This window comes from Protopterus annectens, chromosome 11.part0 (assembly GCF_019279795.1).
Source record: "Protopterus annectens isolate FY-2018-M chromosome 11.part0, PAN1.0, whole genome shotgun sequence".
NCBI lineage: Eukaryota > Metazoa > Chordata > Ceratodontiformes > Protopteridae > Protopterus > Protopterus annectens.
The window spans coordinates 51730636-51750134 of NC_056745.1; the positions used below are offsets into that span (position 1 = coordinate 51730636).

General features: G+C 43.6%; 1 protein-coding gene across 1 annotated transcript in view; it reads left to right on the forward strand.

Annotated features, from left to right (window-relative positions):
• ADAMTS20 (ADAM metallopeptidase with thrombospondin type 1 motif 20) overlaps positions 1–19499 on the forward strand; it is a 3636702-nt gene that overhangs the window by 3315956 nt on the left and 301247 nt on the right. The window contains exon 33 of the mRNA XM_044087413.1: positions 8896–9025. Coding sequence (XP_043943348.1) covers positions 8896–9025 — 130 coding nt within the window. The remainder of the gene's footprint in view (positions 1–8895; positions 9026–19499) is intronic.

Consider the following 19499-nt stretch of genomic DNA (forward strand, 5'->3'; position numbering starts at 1 on the left):
GCATGTCCTCCTGGATGTCCACTCCCCTGATATACTATGCCTTACCAAGACCTGGCTCAAGCCTACTACCATTGATAATGAGATTATACCCCCAGGGTACAATATATTAAGACTTGATCGCATCTCTAAGAAAGGAGGGGGGGGGTAGCCATCTTGTATAAATCCACTCTGGAAGTATCCAAAACTAGTACCCCAAATGCCTTGTTTACTAACAATGCAGAAATAGTCATCACAAAGGTCCAACTCAGCAAACGCAAATCTGTAAACATTGCATGTATCTATATTCCCCCAGGTGACAACACAAATTCCTTGGAGGGTATCCTCCAATGGCTTTCCACTAACTGCCCCCAGGAAACTATTATTTTTGGGGATGTTAATATCGACTGGAATACTTGCTCTTCAGACTTCCCCTCCACCCATATAAATTTGCATGGCTTCTCCCAGATGATATCTTCCCCAACCAGAATCAATGAGCCTAACAAAAAGGGAAAGTATCCTAGACTGGATATTAATAAACAACCTACCCCTGATATATAAAACAGGCACCCTACCCGAGGACTTTAGTGATCACTTCTTGACCTATATAATCAGAAAAAGAAATGGCATCCCTCAGCAATCTTCTTTTAAAACCATTAGAAGTTGTAAGAACTTTATTCAGGCTAAATTTCAGAATTAACACATGTGACTGGTCCAACCTATAGCTATTTCCACTAGATGAAGCGGTCTCACACTTTAACTCTACATTTCTTGCTGTCCTGGATTACCATGCTCCCCCAAACACTATCAGAACCAATAAAATAGCACCATTGCTCTCCAATGATACAAGACAAAAAATTATTAGCAGAAACAAAGCGTGGACCTCCTGGAGAACCACTAAATCCCCAAAAGACCACCTTATATATAAACAGCTGAGAAATGATACAAAGAAGACTATTATCCTAGACAAAAAAAATTACTACTGTAATCTGCAACAAAAGCACCAAAATCAACCACAAAAATTATGGTCAGGCATAAACAAACTTCTCCACCCAGGCCAATCAACTGCCCCTACCACCTTAACTACCCTCCAACAACCTCCTAAAATTGTTGCTAACACCTTTAACACTTTCTTTACAGAAACTGTGCAATACCTAGCCAGTAAGCTATCTCCCTATACCCCAAGTACCACCATCCCCACACCTGATAATAAGATCCCCTTTAAGCTTGATCCAGTACCAACATCTTTTATTAAGTCCCTTCTTAAAAAACTGAAACCCACCACCCTTTCAGCAGACCTACTACGTGCAGAATATCTCCAAAAAGCTGCTAATGAAATAGCATACCCCGTATCAATTTTAATCAATAGAACTATCCATGACGCCTATATCCCCCACATCTGGAAAATCTCCCACATTTTTCCTCTTCATAAAGGGGGAGATTCCACTGAACTTTCAAATTATAGGGCTATAGCCATTCTGTCTCCTTTGCCTAAAATAATGGAAAAATGTATCCACAAGCAATTCCTTGCCTGTCTGAATCAAAACACTCTCCTAGCCCCTCTTCCCAGCATGGATTTAGACCTTGCCATAGTGCAACTTCAGCCCTTCTCTCCTTCTCCCGTACAATAAATCAAAACCGTAATGACAAAAAGCTCTCCTCAGCCCTCTTCCTTGACCTATCCAAGGCATTTGATATGGTAAATCACTAGCTACTCTTAAACACATTAAAATCACTCTCCATAGATAGCATAGCAATTACCTGGTTTCATTCTTACCTAAGTGACAGACAACAAGCTGTACTATAGAAGAATAACCTATCATCCCTTTTACCAGTCACCCTTGGAGTCACACGGGGATCTGTATTAGGTCCCTCCTATTCTCCATATTCATTAATGATTTGTACAAAGTCATCCCTGATGCAGTTTGTATTCAGTATGCAGATGACTCAACCCTAATCTGCTGTGCCACCTCCCCCACAGATTTACAATCCTTGTCCCAAATCACTTTCAACAAAGCAGAGAACTGGCTCACTGGTCGCCAACTACTATTGAACCCAAATGAAACCAAACTATTACTCTTCTCCCCCCACTCGCAAGGTCCCCTCACTACCTCTCTCCATAATATCTAACAATGGTACCATAATTTCCCCAGAACCTAGTACTAAACTACTGGAAGCGATCATCGACAGCAACCTCAAGTTTGATGCTCACATAGACAAAACTATTAAAACAGTTAATAAAAAATTAGGCTTTTTATACAGGATTAAACCATTCCTAACCCCATCTGCTAGAACTGTTGTTGCCCGTACACATCTGCTATCAACACTTCTTTACGCCTCCCCCATCTTCGTAAACCTAAGCAAATCAAACCTCAATAAATTTACTAGGTGCTACAAAAACATTGCCAGATTTGCCACAGGATCAGCTTATAAGAACCCATGACTGGCTTAACCTTCAATCGTTAGACTGGCTTGAACTACCGTATCAACTGCAATATAACCAACTAATAGTTGTTCACAAAATCCTCTACCAACCAGACAGTACACCCATACTGAAAAATATTATTACCCCCTACAGTAACCTAAAATCCCTTCACGCTAGAATCCGTCACATAACGCAAGCACTCAGGTCTCTCAACAGCAGGTACAAATATGACTCAGTCATTGTCCACGCTGGTGTAAACGACCTGAGACGTACCTCCTTGGACTACATGAAAAGAGACATTGAGGAGCTCTCTGATTATGTAGCCCAGGCAGATATGACCCTGACCTTGAGCAGTATCCTACCTTCACCAAGAATGATGCCACAATACAGAGATAAGATGATCAGCTTTAACAATTGGCTTAAACACTGGTGTCATTCAAAGGGGATCCAGTATCTGTCTGCCTGGGATGACATGCTGGACAAGCCACGCTGCTTCAAGGGACGGCTTGCACCTGTCACCCCTGGGATTCGGATATTGGCAAAGGCTCTTGCCACCCCCATAGTGCCTTTTTAGGCAAGGCTCAAATTCTAAACCTACCACCCTAGAACACAAAAAGGAAAAACTAAGGGTAATGCTGCTCAATGCCAGAAGTCTAAATCTCAAAATGCACGATTCGAGGCCCTTCTCAGTATGGAGAACATCGATGTCTGTGCTGTGACAGAAACCTGGTTCAAGGCTCCTGAGAGCACCCCAGCTTATCAGGTTTTACCTCATATCATGCTCCGCCCCAAAATCCGGACAATACCAAGAAAGGAGGGGGTATCCATATTCATCAAGGACACCCACACCTCAAGACTGGTGGCAACGCACGATGCATCGGAGACCATCCAGGTGCAATTAACCATAGGCAAGACTGCTCTGCAAATTGTAGCATGTTACAGGCCACCCTCACAAACTCAGGAAACTCACATGGCCTTCCTGAAAACACTAGAGGGATAAATGTATCACCAAACACCATCATACTAGGTGACTTCAATTACCCTAATATAGACTGGGAACACTACTCAAGCCCAAACACCCTAGCCCAAAAGTTCCTGGAATTCATAAACTCAAATGCCATGGAACAACTAGTCACCATCCCCACAAGAGGAGATAACATACTTGATCTCATCATCACGAACATGGGAGCACAATGTTCAACACCGGAAGTATACCCATCACTGGTGAGATCAGATCACAAACTAATCTCGCTGGAGGTCCTCATCCCGCCCCCACCTGAACTAAAGAAGACCACAGTAATGAACTTCTCAAAAGCCGACTTCACACTTCTAAAGACTAGTGTGGTCTCCTTTCAGGCCCCGAGTCATGGAAAACAATACTCAAGCCGCTGAATCACTTACAAACGCCTTCTACCAGCACCTGCAGGACTGCATGGATAAGGCAATCCCAAGCAAAACAAAGACTCTTTGTACCAAAGGCAAGCGTCCAGTCTGGTGGACCCCAGCCATAAACAAACTCTACAACAAAAGGAGGAAGCTACTACAAGATAGAGCAAAATCCTTAAAAGGTAAGACACCCTTGATCACTATAAGTAAAAACTAAGAGCTCTCATAAAATCATCCAAAGCAAATTTGAGAGAAAAATAGCTAAAGACTCAAAAGACAATCATAAGGCCTTCTTTAGCTATGTTAGAAACCTAGGAGGAAACTCCCAGATATGCTCAGAACTAGTTCAAAATGATGTGAAGATTACTGATCCTACAGACATTGCCAACATACTGGCTGACAGGTTCAGTGCAAACTTCTCCCCCCAAAAGGAGAGATATCTATACCAAATGAGTGCAGCCCCCAAACATCTCCAGCCCAAGTGAGAACTGCTCTCCAAAGCAAAACACAGCATCCATGGGACCCGATGGTGTCCCCGGCTGTGTGCTCCACGAACTCAATGAGGAATTAAACCCACAGCTAGGACAGCTGTTTAATCAAAGTCTTACCTCTGGATACATACCCAGGAGTGGCGCACTGCAACTGTGGTCCCACTTCACAAAGGCGGTGCCTCCACAGACCCTGGAAATTACCGCCCATTAGCTTGACAAGCCTTATCTGCAAAGCCATGGAGAGGATCATAATGGACCTCATAAATAAAGACATAGGGAATTTGCAGACTTTGGATCCAACCCAGTTTGGCTTTGTCAAAGGCAGATCATGCCTTTTAAACTTGGTTGACTTTTTCAAACAGTCACCAAAGCCATTGATGAGGGAAAGGCAGTCCATACAGCCTACCTCGATCTGGCGAAGGGCTTCGATACAATACCCCACTCGGTATCATTGAAAAACTCATCAGCTTAAATGTTAACCCATACATCACAAGATGGGTTGCAAACTGGCTGAGTGACAGAACCCACAGGGTCAGAGTTGCTGGCGCCATGTCAGACTCAAAGCCTGTCACAAGTGGTGTCCCACAGGGCTCAGTCCTGGGCCCACTGTTGTTTGGCATCTACTTTTCAAGTACAAGCAAACACAGGAGGGTTATGGCTGACAAAGTTTGCAGATGACTGCAAACTGGCCATAGTAGAAAACACATCTGACACAGATATCCTTCAGAAGGGTCTCACAGAAACGGATAACTGGTGCGAGAGCCACGGCCTAAAGTTAAATGCCAAAAATGCATAGTCATACCTTCGAAAACAAGGTTACCCTAGCTACCAAATAGGTGGCAATCCACTGAGCACAGAAGAAGTTATCAGGGACCTGGGGACCCAGGTTGATAGTAGTCTGTCATTCGACACCCATGTAGCTAAAGTAGTTAGGAAGTCCTTCTACATTGCCCACCTTATCATGAAGGGATTCTCATCTAGATCAAGGGAGGTCATAGTCTCCCTTTACTCATCACTCATCAGACCAATGACTGAGTACAATGCCCCATTCGAATGTATCTGACCCGACACTTGCAGCAGCTGGAGAGGCCACAAAAGTTCCTCACCAAAAGGATAAAGGGTCTCAAAATCTGTCCTATGCTGCCCGACTGAAAGAACTCCAGCTCTATTCAGTCTGCTCAGAGGTGACCTTTGCCTGACATACAAGGCCATGTCAAACCCAGATTTGATGAATATGCTTCACCTCAAAAATCTAGATCCATCAGAGCCACAAGGGGAGACTTAAACCTCGACACGGCTATTAATAGGACGTGCTGGAGGGATAGATTCATCACCCAAAGACTCCCTATGCTGTGGAACAAAATCCCGGTACATGTGAGGCAGAGCACCTCGCTGGCCTTGTTCAAGAGAAATCTTGACCAATGGATGGGAGATCGCAGATATACCCCAGGAATTACCTCAGTGTCACTGCTCGACAGAGGCACAGCAAAATAATGGGTATAGTTCCCCATACTAAAGGGGTGGCACAATGGGCTAGGCTTATAAATGCCCTCGGGCAGATAGCCTAGTATGAACCTATGAACCTATGAACCTATGAACTCTTCCAAAAAATTGCTAGTGCAAACTGTTAAAACCAACAATTCAGCTGGTGAATCACTATTCTCCAACTCTCCCAGTAAAAACTGGAACCTACTTCCTGCTGAACTCACCACTGACCTCCTCCTTATCCCAATTCAAAAAAAATCCCTTAGGAAATACCTAACAATGCAATGGCTTTGACCTTGTACAAACCCTGAATAACCCCCACTCAAACATAATTCATAAATGAGAACCTCATTACAAGAATAAAACTCTTGACTCTCTGTTTAAAATTCTGTGTATCACCCACCTACTGGAAAGATTTAAAGTTAACACAACACCATGTATGATAACCACCTTAATAATGTGTTTTCCTTTTTCAGATGAAATCTTTAACTGTTTTTTTCTCAGCTACTTGCTTCCAATCTTTGCTGTGTGTATCTGAGAAAAACGTGTACCTGCGTGTACATATCGTTAGACAAATCTCAGTTTTGTGATTAACTCACTGTAATAATTTCACTGTATTTACACTTGTTTTTGTACATTTGGAGCTTTTCTCCCTGGATCTCCACTGAAAATGGACCTGTATCCAGTCGGACTTTCCCGGTTAACAAATGTAAAATAAAAAATAAATAAATAAATAATAAACTAGACCAGTGACCTACCAGTGTTCTTTCCAAATTTTGCCAATAGATGAGAGTACTACCTTCACTCTTTGGACATACATAGACAATTGAGATTTTATCTAGACAGGACCAAACCTGTCCATAAATCTGAACAGCTTTTCATCTCCTGTTTTGGACCCAGAATGGGAGAGGCTGTTTCCAAGGTTACCTTATCAAAATGGCTAAGGGACTGCATATGTTTCATCTATTCCATCAGTAATGAACCTCTGCCAAAAGTTAATGCTCACTCCACTAGATCTATGGCAACATCGGTAGCTTTTCATTCCAGGGCTTCCATGGATGACATCTGTGCAGCAGCTACTTGGGCTAAGCCTCATACCTTTATCAATCATTACAAATTGGACCTGGTTTCCAGAGGGAGAGCTGCCTTTGGCTCAGTGGTACTCAGGATGTTCTTCCATAAGGGCTGCCCATGGGCTTCAAGGTAGCTTGGGATTCTGTCCCATCATTGATGAATGGAAAAAAGATTAACAACATCAGATAAAGAAGTTATGTCTTACCATAACATTCCATCTGTGTTGTTCATCTTCTTTCATTCATCACTTCCCACCCTCCTTCCCCCTCCAAAGGCTTCTGGGGGATGCTTTGGGTCTAAGTGGTGCCCTAGGGTAGTTGCGCAGAAGTGGCCTCGGCTTTACTTCCTTTTCTCTAGCAAACTCAATCTGAGGTAATAGGGAGAAGGGAATTCTGGGTAGAGACTTAGCTCGAGAGTTTTTTGGCTGGAGCGAGCTTGGTAAAAAGGCCGACTCGTTTCCGAGGGCTCGGAGCAAAACCCATCTGTGATGAATGAAAGAAGATGAACAACACAGATGGAACATTATGGTAAGACATAACTTCTTTTTGCCACAAGTATAGATCAGTTTACTGCACTAGTAAACAGTGGCTGACACATCATTTTAGCACAAGCACCCCCCCTCAGTCACTCACGCACATGCAACATGTGCCTGTCCCTGTGTTGTCAGAATTTCCCCATTGTGTCCTTTTTCCCTCTCGGTTTATTCATGGATGAGAATAGTTAGTAATTAATACCAGACGTTAGATTTTCATACTGCATATCCTTTAGTAAATATTTGGTAGCGCAACATGGGTTTCTAACGTTGTAGGAATAATACTTAAAATTTGTCCATGAATATGTCCCACCACTAATTTTGGCTTTGTCTTCATGTCTTGCTGTACGAGGTTGAGAGCTAAGCTTAAAGCTCCCCTTCTCCTCCCTCGTAACACACACCCAATTTGCAAGCATTGAATAATACCAGAAATCATTATATGTTAAAAGGTCCTTTTGTACTAACTTAACAGTCAATGGGTTAGATAAATGCTGAAGTTTCCTTTGACAAAAGTGCATTGCTTGAATCCTTTGTCCCTCTTTGTAGTTTCCTATACTTTGTTTTAAATTCTTATTTTTTTCATCAAATCCCTTCGCATATGACTCTCCCTGGAATGCCTTCATAGCACCTAGCATGGTTGCAGAGAGAGCCCACCACTGTGCTGCACATCTTCGTGCAAAAGCACCATGGTGGAGCTGTCTCTGAATTTGAAATAGCTGTTGGCAGATATATACCTCACAGTAACTGTTAGGAGTTCCCCTCAATACAGTAATATATAATTAACTTACAAAATGTATTTATTATTCATTATATTCCTGTGACTTCCTTTGGGTGAGTATTAACTGGATGACATTTCAGTTCATTGACTCCACTGCTCACAGATCAGGAATCATTTAATCACTGATTACTTCTCTGCAAGACATAGTGGAACTGTATTCTTTTCATATCACTGATTTCACAGGTACTGGATATAGTAATGTAAACACATGCTGCTTAAACTTTCTCCATCTTTTTGTTAAAAAACACCCTCTCCAAATCTCTGTAAAGAACTTTCTCCTTTACTTTCCATTGTGAGCAGCAACTTTCTGCAGTGCATGTTAATAGTTCCAGTGTAAATGATACCTGTATATATACTCTACAGTTTACTCTGCTATCAGGAAGATACATCAGTTATGAAATCATACAACTGTTTTGGCACTTTGTAGCCCATGTTACAACTGAAAAAGGTTATTTTGGATCAGGTTATCACATGAAATAAATGTATAAAATATTTTAGAGAAAAAAATCCTTCATCTTAAGCAGGCAGTTTAGTTAAATGCAGGAAATTGTATTAACTCTTTTACATGGTGAGTTACCTTTATACTCTGATTGTTGCATAACAGCATTTTTTTCTTGAGGAGGAGGGGGTGGCTGGTGTTTCTTTATGCATTGTTTACAGTCTGATGACGTTAAGTATATCTGCAGGATAGAGTAGCTAAAAATAGGAACTGTCATAATCCTCTAAATTCTTGCTATTGTCATTTTAGTGCTCAGTAACTTGTGGTATTGGAACAATCAGAAGACGAGTCAAATGTATGGATGCAGAAGGTTTATCCAGTACCCTATGTCTTCCTCACGAGAAACCAAAAAACACAATGTCTTGTCAAAAAAAAGATTGTGAGTAGTTTTGAGATTTTTGCTTTCCTTTTCACAACTTGTTATTGTGCTAATAGGATTTGGTATTTCAGTGTGTCAGGTTTTGTGTGTGATCTTAAGTGGTCCATTACTGAAAGCTTTTGCAGAACATTATAGAACTGTTTAGAATTTTTTTTATACTTGAGTAAATAGAATATTGAGCCTCACTTTGATACCCTATGCCATAAAAAGTATTCTTCTTAATAAAGTATGCCTTTTAAAAAAAAATGTTAAAAGATGACGTTATCTAAGGGGAATCAGATACCCCCAAACCTTCTGCTTAGTAAGGTGTTATTATACCGTCCTTTTTTCTGTAATCGGCTCCAAAATTATTCCATCTTGTGTGGGAAAACATTCTGTTTCAGCATTTATGTAACAGTGAGGGACACGAACATGCACATGCACAGTGATACTCAGACACATGCATCCTTGCATATACTCACACACGCACACACACACGCACACACACACACACACACACACACACACACACACACACACACACACACACACACACACACTCACTGATGCACCCACAGACAGAAACACCTATTAATGTATGCACTTACAAGCCCACATCAACGTTTAGAACACACACTTTTCAATGCTGTCCAAAATGAGAAACATCAGACGAGAGAGATGTGGAGCATGTTGCACAGTGCAAATTAGCAGGGTAGCGTAAATGGACACGATATGGGACATTCTAAAGTACAGACAATGGAGATGTATAATTGTCAAAATAGTACAGTATGTAGCACATGCCAATGAGTGTTTAATAACAAAAAAGATAGTGAACCCCATGGATTAGGCTAATGATGACAGCTGAAATGGTAGACTAATTCAGAAATGTATAAAACATACCTACTGTGCCGTGACACGTACCCTTTGTGAACATGAAATCCACACTGTATATAATGGCACTGATGCTAGCAGTAGCAGCAGAAGCACCTGCGTGTGGCACAGTGTTGTGCTAATCATGGCCACCCACACCAATGGAGAAGGTAGAGACTGTGCCAGAAATACTGCCAGCTCACAGACATGCAGATTAGTATACAAGGAACTGTGTCATCCACAAGCAGAACCGGTGTATGCATAGTATGCATATTCTTCTGCATGTTAATGTCTAGTCTTAACCATTATTAGCTACAGCGGTCTTCAGAAAACTATAGAGAAGACAGAAGGGATATTGCAGGGGTCAGCCTCATGCATCCATGACACTGTGCTGCAGCATGCAGAGGTGCATGCCTGGTTCACCAGGGGGTGGGAACTAGCATTATGCAAGCATTTCATGGCAAAGCCCATTTCTCTGTGGTCTTGGTAACCATACATTGCTCAAATGTTGCCACTAAGGCAGAAACTGGTCCAGGTTTTTTTTCCCAGAGGGTCTATCATGCAACAGTAGCAGAGGCTTCTACTCCCTGACCTGCCTGGTGGTCTGTAATGCCCAGGTAATTAATTATAATGTGCCCATGCACCACTTAAGCAGTTCACATGAGTCACACTTTTGGCACATGTCCATATTCTACTAAAGATTCCTGTGAGGGATCTTTTCATAAGGTTATCTGGCTAAAATGTGCAGTAGGTGCATACACATGTTGGATGGAACAAGTTTATATATAGAAGTACCATACAAGCAGGGAGCAAGCTACATGTACTGTTTTGTTTATTGTATGACATAGGTGGTGCTAGATATGCCCTGGATCCCTGCTTAATGATCCCCATGCCCAACACCCAGACAAGGAGGAATTAGCCTATAATTTAATCCATGCAGAAATCCAAAACATAGTAGAGCATGTTTTCAGAGTCCTGAAGGGATGCTTCTGATGTCTAGACAACTCAGTCAGGGCACTACAGTGCAGTTCAGGTATTTGCAGCAACATGGCACTGCACAAACAGATGGAGCAGCAGAAGACCATCTTGTTGAGGTCTGAAATACCAGTCAAAGCAGCAGTTGTTAAAAATTCAAAGGGGGATATTTCAGGGTGACTCTTAGTCACTGCTTCTCTTTTCTCTTGCCTCTAATTCTCTTCTTTTTGTGGATGATTTAAAACTCAGATGAGGAGCTGAAAGCACAACTGCAAGTGGTCAAAGCTTTCTCAGATGTGTTACGATTGTTATTGATCTTTATTGTTTTATACTTTATTCTTTCATTTTTTGTATACATGATTCATGATAGTTTGTATATTGTATTTTTCATTACTTGTTTCAAAATTGTTATCTTAATGGGAAAACAAATAAAAAAATATTTGAAAGTGGAAAAAAAAACTTTCTGAGATGGTATAAGAATGTAATTTGGTCTTGATAAATGTGCAAAAGCAACCTTTAAAACAGGAAAGCTGCAGCACCAAGAAAATATCAGTTTGTGACAGGAATGTGATATAAAGGAACTTGTGCAGCAGGGGGTGTAGGGTATATATCAGAAGCTCGAGCAGTCAAAAGAGCGAATGCTCTTTGATCAAGCTTTAAAGATCAAACTTCTAAACAGCAAAAACATGGAACAATGATTTTTTTTTCCTAGGGGAAAAAAATCACTGCTCCGCAAAAAAAAAAAAAAAAATGTAAACACAATAAAAGGTGTGGGGCTTTACCCCCCCCCAACCCCCCTACTTAAATATACCAACTCCGAGATCGCACCACAATGGAGAAAATGGAAAACTTCCAAAGACAGCCCAGGGATTTTTTTTCTCTGGGAAAAAAATCACTGTTCCGCATCTTCGCTGTTTAGTGCCTTCGATCTTTAAAGCTTGATAAAAGATCATTCACTCTTTTGACCATTCAAACTTCTGATATAGAACCCCGGGTGTTTATGAATATCTGGGAGTTGATGAAGGATTGACAGTAAACATGCTCAAATTCAAACAAAACTCAGTAAAGAATATTGTAGAAGGCTAAAATTAATACTAAAACAATGCTGCCATCTAGGAATAAAGTTCAAATTCTAAACCAATTTGCTGTCCCTGTTCTAACTTACAGATGTTAAGTTGTCAATCTCGCCTTCTTTCTTGCTTGATGGGTTCGGAGCCGATCCCTTGCTAAAGCTCGAGAGTCACTTTTACCAGCTCGAGGCAGCCCCATATCCCATGATGCAAGGCGGTAAGTACCCAGATCTGCTTAGGAGGTCTTCTTTACCAGCTCCTGGTAAGTTGTTCACTTTGTGATATTTAAGCCCCTTTTTAGTCAAAAACTCCTTTATTGATAGTTTAAGTTTATATTCTACCCTTTCTGACAGAATTTCCCTGTCTCCTTTAATTTTTTGTTAGTCAATCTTTCCCTATCCCATCCCCCCCCTGTTAGGGTGTGTGTGTGTTGGATTTTATAGAATACCTTTTGGTATTTTGTGTAAGTTAATTTGGACTGGTGTTGTGTGTGTGTTGTGTTTTCAGCACCATGTCTAAGGAGAGGGTCTCAGGTTTTAAGAAGTGTGACTCGTGCTGTCAGAAGATGTCTCTGACAGACGGTCACACTTCTTGCCTGTATTGTCTGGGCCCTCTTCACCTGCAGGACTCCTGTGCTATTTGTCACTCCTTCAGCCAGAGAGCCCTGCAGGAGAGACGCATAAGCTGATTCTTAGGGGTTTCTTGCCGGAGGGCTCTCCGCCAAGTCGGCTCCACCAAAATCAGCAAAACCTGCCAAGGCCCAGGCTTCTGTATCTAAGCCTGCGGCCTCGGCCCGACTGCATTGAGTCGAGATCGGCTCGCTGGAGCCGATTCTGGCTTGACAGCTTTCGCACCGATGGCTATCGGTGCCGAATCTGTATTGACCACTTCGATGTCGGCTCCCATCGCTTCCGACACCCATCTGGCACAGGCAGCTCTTTCGGCCCGCATCGACTCCGACACCGTTACTTTGGTGGCTGTGTCGGCTCCGCTGGAGCCGATACATCGAGCTTCCTGTCGGCTCCGAAGTCGGCTCGACAGGATCTATAGTATCGGCCCGATGGCTCATTCCAGGAAGAGGTCGAGGTCTCCTTCCTTGGAGCCGATACTTTCGCCCGCTTCACCTCTTCTATCGGAACGGAGCCATCGGAGCCGATCTTCAAGGTCATCCAGGTTGTCAGATCATGACCTAGAGAGAGTGGTCAGTAGATTACTCAAGTCACAGGTACTGGCCCAAATGTTACACAGTCCGTCTCAGCAGACGACTGTTGGTCCACACCCGTTACAGTTCCTCCTTCAACTCTACCCCAGAGCTTGGAGTTGGAGTCTTCGGCATGGTTACTGCTACGGCTGGAGGACGGATACCCCTTCTGTTCCTTCAGCCTCTACTCTTATCTCCTCTTAGACCTTCCTTAGAGGGATTCGTGGTCGGGCTTCCATGGTCTCCTCCGAGGGGTGAGTGGCATCGACCCTTGTCCGAGCCCGCTCTTCCCCTTGGAGCCTCGGCCTTGGTGAGCTCGGCTCCGACATCTGCCTCGAGACTTCCCTTCGGTGGTCCCTGGAGTTCCTAGCTCTTCGGAGCGGGTTCTCTCGGACCTGCCTGGGAGGGGAGCATTCGAGGTGATGAAGAGTGTACTGGCCACTGGTATCAGTCAGCAGTCTGTTCCCGTAGCTCCTCCCTCTATAGTACCTGTTGACATCTCTGCCACTTCTCTTGCTACAGGACCCAGAGATCCTCCGCCTCAGGTTTCCCCATTGGGAGTTTCCCCCTCTTCCGAGGATTCTCCTGATGCTTCGGGAGATCCTCCTAGGAAGAGGACTTGTAAGAGGAAGCATGTAGACTCCCAGTCTGTCACTGATACTGACTTTGATGAGTCAGAGGGATCCCCTTGATCCCCCTCTCAGGATGTCTCCTTCTCAGACATCCTTGATCTTCTCAAACAGAGGGAAACTGGCCCACCAACAATCCCTCTGAGGATGAGTCAGTATACCTAGAGGCGATTGGATCTCGGCCCTCCACCTCCTGGGTGTCTCCGCCTTTCGACCCCCTTATGCAGGTTATTGCACGGCAGCTCCTGACTCTGTAGAGCCAGTCCCTAGGAGGCCTTCAAAATTTATCACTGCCCCAGTGACAAACAATTCCTTACCAAGGGTGTCCCCGCTGATGCCATGGTGGTGGCTGCGGCCACCAAAAGGAACTTGCAGATCCTTCCGTGCCTGTCCATCCTCCTAATAAGGACTCTAGGACCATGGATAGGTAGCAAGCGGATGTTTTCCTCAGCGACCTTTGCTATGCTCGCTGAATTATCTTTGTCACTTCACCAGACTCCAGAGAGATATCCTGAAGGAGCTGGGAGAAGTAGTTCAGGATCCTACAGCTGCAGGGGCTCAAGAAAAGATTGCTTCAGCTAGGAACCCTCAATTCCTGTTAACTCCTCCATGCGCTAATATCTTATGCTGCGGATGGAGAGTAGAGCCGCAGGCACAGGTGTGGCTCTTAGACGCCAAGCCTGGATGCGGCTATGTGATTTTGCGGATCCCTTTAAGGCCCTTCACAAATTCTCCCTTTGATGGGTCAGCTTTGTTTGGCCCTCAGGTGAAGGAAACCTTGACCAGGTGCGAGCAGGACGGCAAGACTCTTTCTGCTGTTGGAGTCCGTTTTCCACCCCTTCTAGGCCTTATCCCAAAGGACAGAAGGGTGGGAAGATGTGGTTCCGAAATCCCAAGGAGTCACGCCGATTCACGTGGTCAGTTTACCCCTAGAGGCAGAGGGGTAACAACAACAGACGCCTAGAGGCAGAGGGGTCCAAGAACCAGGGAAACAGGGAGCCTCTCTCTGACAAGCCCTTTCAGCATCCCTGAGGTGTTGCCCGGCTGTCTCTCCTTGGAGGCAGTCGGGAAGATTATCACTGTACCCAGAAGCCTGGCATTCCCTCACTCAAGACAGATGGGTACAGTCGATCATATCCAAGGGTTACATAATTCCTTTCGAGGAAAGTCCTTTCCCTCAAATTCCCTTCCAGATGTACCACCCGGTCTAAGGGAAATTGCAGAGTTAGAAGTCTCAAAACTACTGCAAAAGAGCCATTCAGCCAGTTACAACAGACCATTCAGAGCCCGGAATCTACTCAAGGTTCTTTTGGTCCCCAAAAGACGGGAGACTGGAGACCAGTATTGATCTCAGCAGACTCAACAAGTCTGTGAGGAAGAGAAGATTCGAATGGTCACTCTTCAGTCAATTCTGCCCTTCTTACAGAAGGACAACTGGATGTGCTCAATAGATCTTCAGGATGCATTATCACATCAAAATTCACAGACGCTCCAGAAGATTTCTCCGGCTGGGGTCCAGTCATTTCCAGTTCAGAGCCCTGCCCTTTGGTCTCACTACAGCCCCCAGAGTGTTCACCAAATGCATGGCAGTGGTCACGGCTCACCTGAGACGCCAAGGATTCCAGGTGTTTCCAGATCTCGACGACTGGCTCCTGTCAGCCACCACCATGCATCAGCTTATACAAGCCAGGGATTACACAATAGACCTTTGTTCTCATTTAGGCATCTCAATAAACTAAAGTCATCCTTATCGCCCTGCCAGTCTATTACCTTCATAGGCAAACTTAAACACTGTTCGGATGTCAGCTACCCTTACAGAACAAAGAGTTTCAGACATTCAGACTCATGTCAGGATCATTCTGGCCAACAAGAAAATACAGGCCAGAATGGTTCTAAAGGTATTAGGTCTCATGGCTGCGCCATTACTCTTCTTCCCTGGCTCGATCCTACATGCGCCTCCGTCAGTGGATGCTGTTCACACAGTGGTCATACCAGCAACTTCCAATGCGCCACCAGATTCTGGTGACACAGACATGCAAACAGCATCTTACTTGGTGGACCACATCGTCTCAGGTTCACCAAGGCAGGTGCTTTGTACCTCCGCCCGATAGCCACTGTCACCACGGATGCCTCCCTGATCGGGTGGGGGTCATTATCAGGCAGGATGGTTCATGGGACGTGGCAACCGTTCGAGTACCATCTGCACATAAATGTCCTGGAGATGAGAGCAGTGCTTTTAACGTTGCAAGCCCTCAACGACTTTCTTCCCGTAGGGACAATTGCAGTCCAAACAGACAACATGTCTGTAGTTTGGTATATCAACAAACAGGGCGGAACCAAGTCCTACCCCTTGTGTCGAAGCGCTCAGACTTTGGCAATGGGCGATCTCCTCTCATCGGTTTCTGGTAGCAACGCATATCCCTGGGAAAACCAACATTATAGTGGACAGATTGAGCAGAGCTATCCTCATGCCTCACGAGTGGTCTCTCAAGCAGTCTATAGTGGAAGAGATTTTTCTGGAATGGGGTCGCCCATGTTGCGATCTTTTGCTACTCCCCAAAACAGCAAATGTCCAGACTTCTTCAGCCTCTTCCCTCTATCAGGCCATCCCCAGAGACGCTCTAACCCAGGATTGGCCCCAGGGACTTCTTTATGCCTTCCTCCATTTCCTCTGATCCCTCAGGTGATCCAGAAAGCTACCGCTTTGAGGGCCAAATTGATTCTCATTGCCCCTTACTGGCCTCGACAAGTTTGGTTCCGTTCCTCCATCATCACCTTGTGGTGCAGCGCATCTGGACCCAGTGCCAGATCTTCTGATTCACCAATCAGGTCAGCTGCACCGGTCAATCCCGTCTCTCAACCTCACAGCATGGTTGCTCCACTTCCTTCCTTAGCCAGGCTTCCTTTGATCTCTAACCCAGTTAGAGACATCATAGTAGCTTCACTAAAATCCTCTACCAGGAGGATTTACACAAGCAAATGGAAACATTTCTCTTATTGGGCTAAGGCCCAAAATATTGATCCTTTTACTGCCCCTGTTCAGGCAGTTCTGGACTTCTTAGCAGAGATTTTTCATGCAGGCTCCTCTTCTTCCACAGTCAGAGTTCAATTGGCTGCTATTTCCAACTTTCATGTCGGGATAGCAGATCATAATATTATGTCCCATAGGCTCTGCAGGGCCTTCTTGAAAGGAATTTTCCTACTAAAACCTCCGATCAGGAATCCTCCTCCTCAGTGGGATCTAAATCTAGTGCTGACATCCTTGATTCTTGAGCCAGCTGTTTCTTGTTCCCTGAAACATCTTTCTTGGAAAACTTTATTCTTAGTGGCTATTACATCTGCCAGGAGGGTGTCTGAACTTCATGCTCTTCGGTTCGACCCCTATTTGGTTTTTCACAAAGACAGAGTATCTTTGAGAACTAACCCAACCTTTTGCCTAAGGTCGCTTCAAAGAACAATTTGAATCAATCCATTGATCTCCTGTTTTTTCCTAACTATTCAGATAGGGCTGAACAAAAGTTACATTATCTTGATGTCCACCGTCAACTTAGATATTATTTGGACAGAACAAAAAATTTAGAAAATCTGATCAACTTTTTGTTTCCTATGGATAATAAAAAGGCCTTCCTGTTTCTAAAGTGACCTTGTCCAGATGGCTTTCTTCGTCATCTCTGAAATTTATACTCAGGGAAAACAGCTGTGCTCTAAACCTAAAGCACATTCAACTAGGAGCTTAGCTACTTCTACAGCTTTTCAAGCTAGACTTCCTTTGGACACTATTTGTGCAGCGGCCACTTGGGCCACTCCTCACACTTTTGTTTCCCATTACAAATTGGACTTGGCCTCCAGGGACAGAGCCAGTTTTGGCTCTACAGTCCTCAAGAGTTTGTTCCATTGAGCCACCCAGGATAGAGGTGCTAGGACGGTCCCATCAAGCAAGAATGAAGGCGAGATTGACAACCCATGTTAGTTGTCTTCTCTTCTTCTTTCTTGACCCCCTCCTTCCCCCTGGCCTGGACAGACCTTGTATAAGAAACTATTATGCTAAAGACCATTTAGACCTGGTCCTTTTTACATCTGTAAGTTTCTTCTTCCTTTGGGAAGTATTTTATGCTTGGTGCTATTGCCCTTTGTTAACAAACGAGATCTGGGTACTTACCGCCTTGCATCATGGGATATGGGGCTGCCTCGAGCTGGTAAAAGTGACTCTCGAGCTTTAGCGGCTCCGAACCCATCAAGCAAGAAAGAAGGCGAGAGAAGACAACTAACATGGAACGTTATGGTAGGTACATAACTTCTTATTTTGTGGTGACTGACTGCCCCAAAAGGTATTGGATCAGTTGGACAGGAAAACAAGAAAAATGCTTCACACTTATCAAATAACATATAAAAATCAGCGTATACCAAAATTATATATCCCTCTTTATGATGGGTATAGCTCTCCTCAAAACTGGTTATATGTATAGATCTGCAATTGTAGGACTACATACATTAGCTGCTGACCTCATCAGATTCAAACATAGTGCAAGTTTTGAAATATGAAGACAATAAATCTAAGATGCCTTCCCTGATTAGAAGCATATCGGTGTCAAGCAGGAATGGAAACCAAACCTGAAGTAGATAGAAATCAGGCAGTAGCTGAATATAAGGAGAAGGTCAATATTAACTGAACTGGAAGTTAGTCAGTGTTTGCTGAATTTTGTTATTTGCTAGTAATTACAGGTGTGGGGGTAGCCACATTCTTTGATTTCCTGTCCTTGCCTATTTAAGTGGTACAGTGTGAAATATTTTCTGCTTAAAAACCTCAGCTTTGGCCGGCTAAGAACTTGCTGTATTCAACTGGACGTATAAGAGAATTTAAGTACCTTTATCTGCACTTTTTTTTCAAAAAAAATACAGTATTTAAATTGATTTTAACTGTGTGTTGCAGGAATATTAACTGAACTGGAAGTTTTGACTCTGCTCTTCAGTTAGTCCCACCCACTCTCCCTGTTTTTGTTTTGGTGTTAATCTTAGTGGCCTTGAAACTGCCCGCCCCTCTTGTAAATTTGTGTTTGGATACTCCTGGGCCCATCTCATTTGCTCACTCAACTGAGTGCAAGTGAGATCATATTCTGATTTCAGGCACTCCTACTGTGCACAAAGAGAGCATCTGGGAAACAGAAAAAAAAATTAAGCTTGTTTCCTGCCTTTCCTGTTAAGTGGTATAGACTATTTGTAGGCTTCTGAGCCCCCAAGCCCTTCTGTGTTGGAGGGAAGCCTTCTAGCTTAGTTTTTTTTTCTTATAACTAGCCAGTTTTCTAGTTTCAGCACTCAAATCTGTTTCTTTGATCTCAGCACTTGTTCAGAAAAAAAAAAAAAAAATTCATCTGCTTTTACTGTACTTGTGTTTCTACGTACTTTATTTTACTTTTGCATCACCTTAAAAGTACTCAATTGTATTTATTACTGCTTGGTGTAACTCGTTCTAAGCCTTTTGGTTTAAACACTTGGGCTTCGGACCAGTTGTTTTGCACTAAGAGGGTTTGTGGTCTGCACTGTAGTGGCAGAACAGGTAGCTTACATCCTTCTAGGTTGGGAACTGCTGATTGAGGACTCAGTGTCTGTTATTCTAAAAGTGTATTAATTCTGGTTTAAGCACTTGGGCTTTCAGGCCAGTTATTTTACATTAAGAGAGTACGTGGTCTGCACTCTTGTGGGAGGAGAGGCTGGACTCTACCCTTCTGAGCTGTGAATTTCTGGTTAAAGGC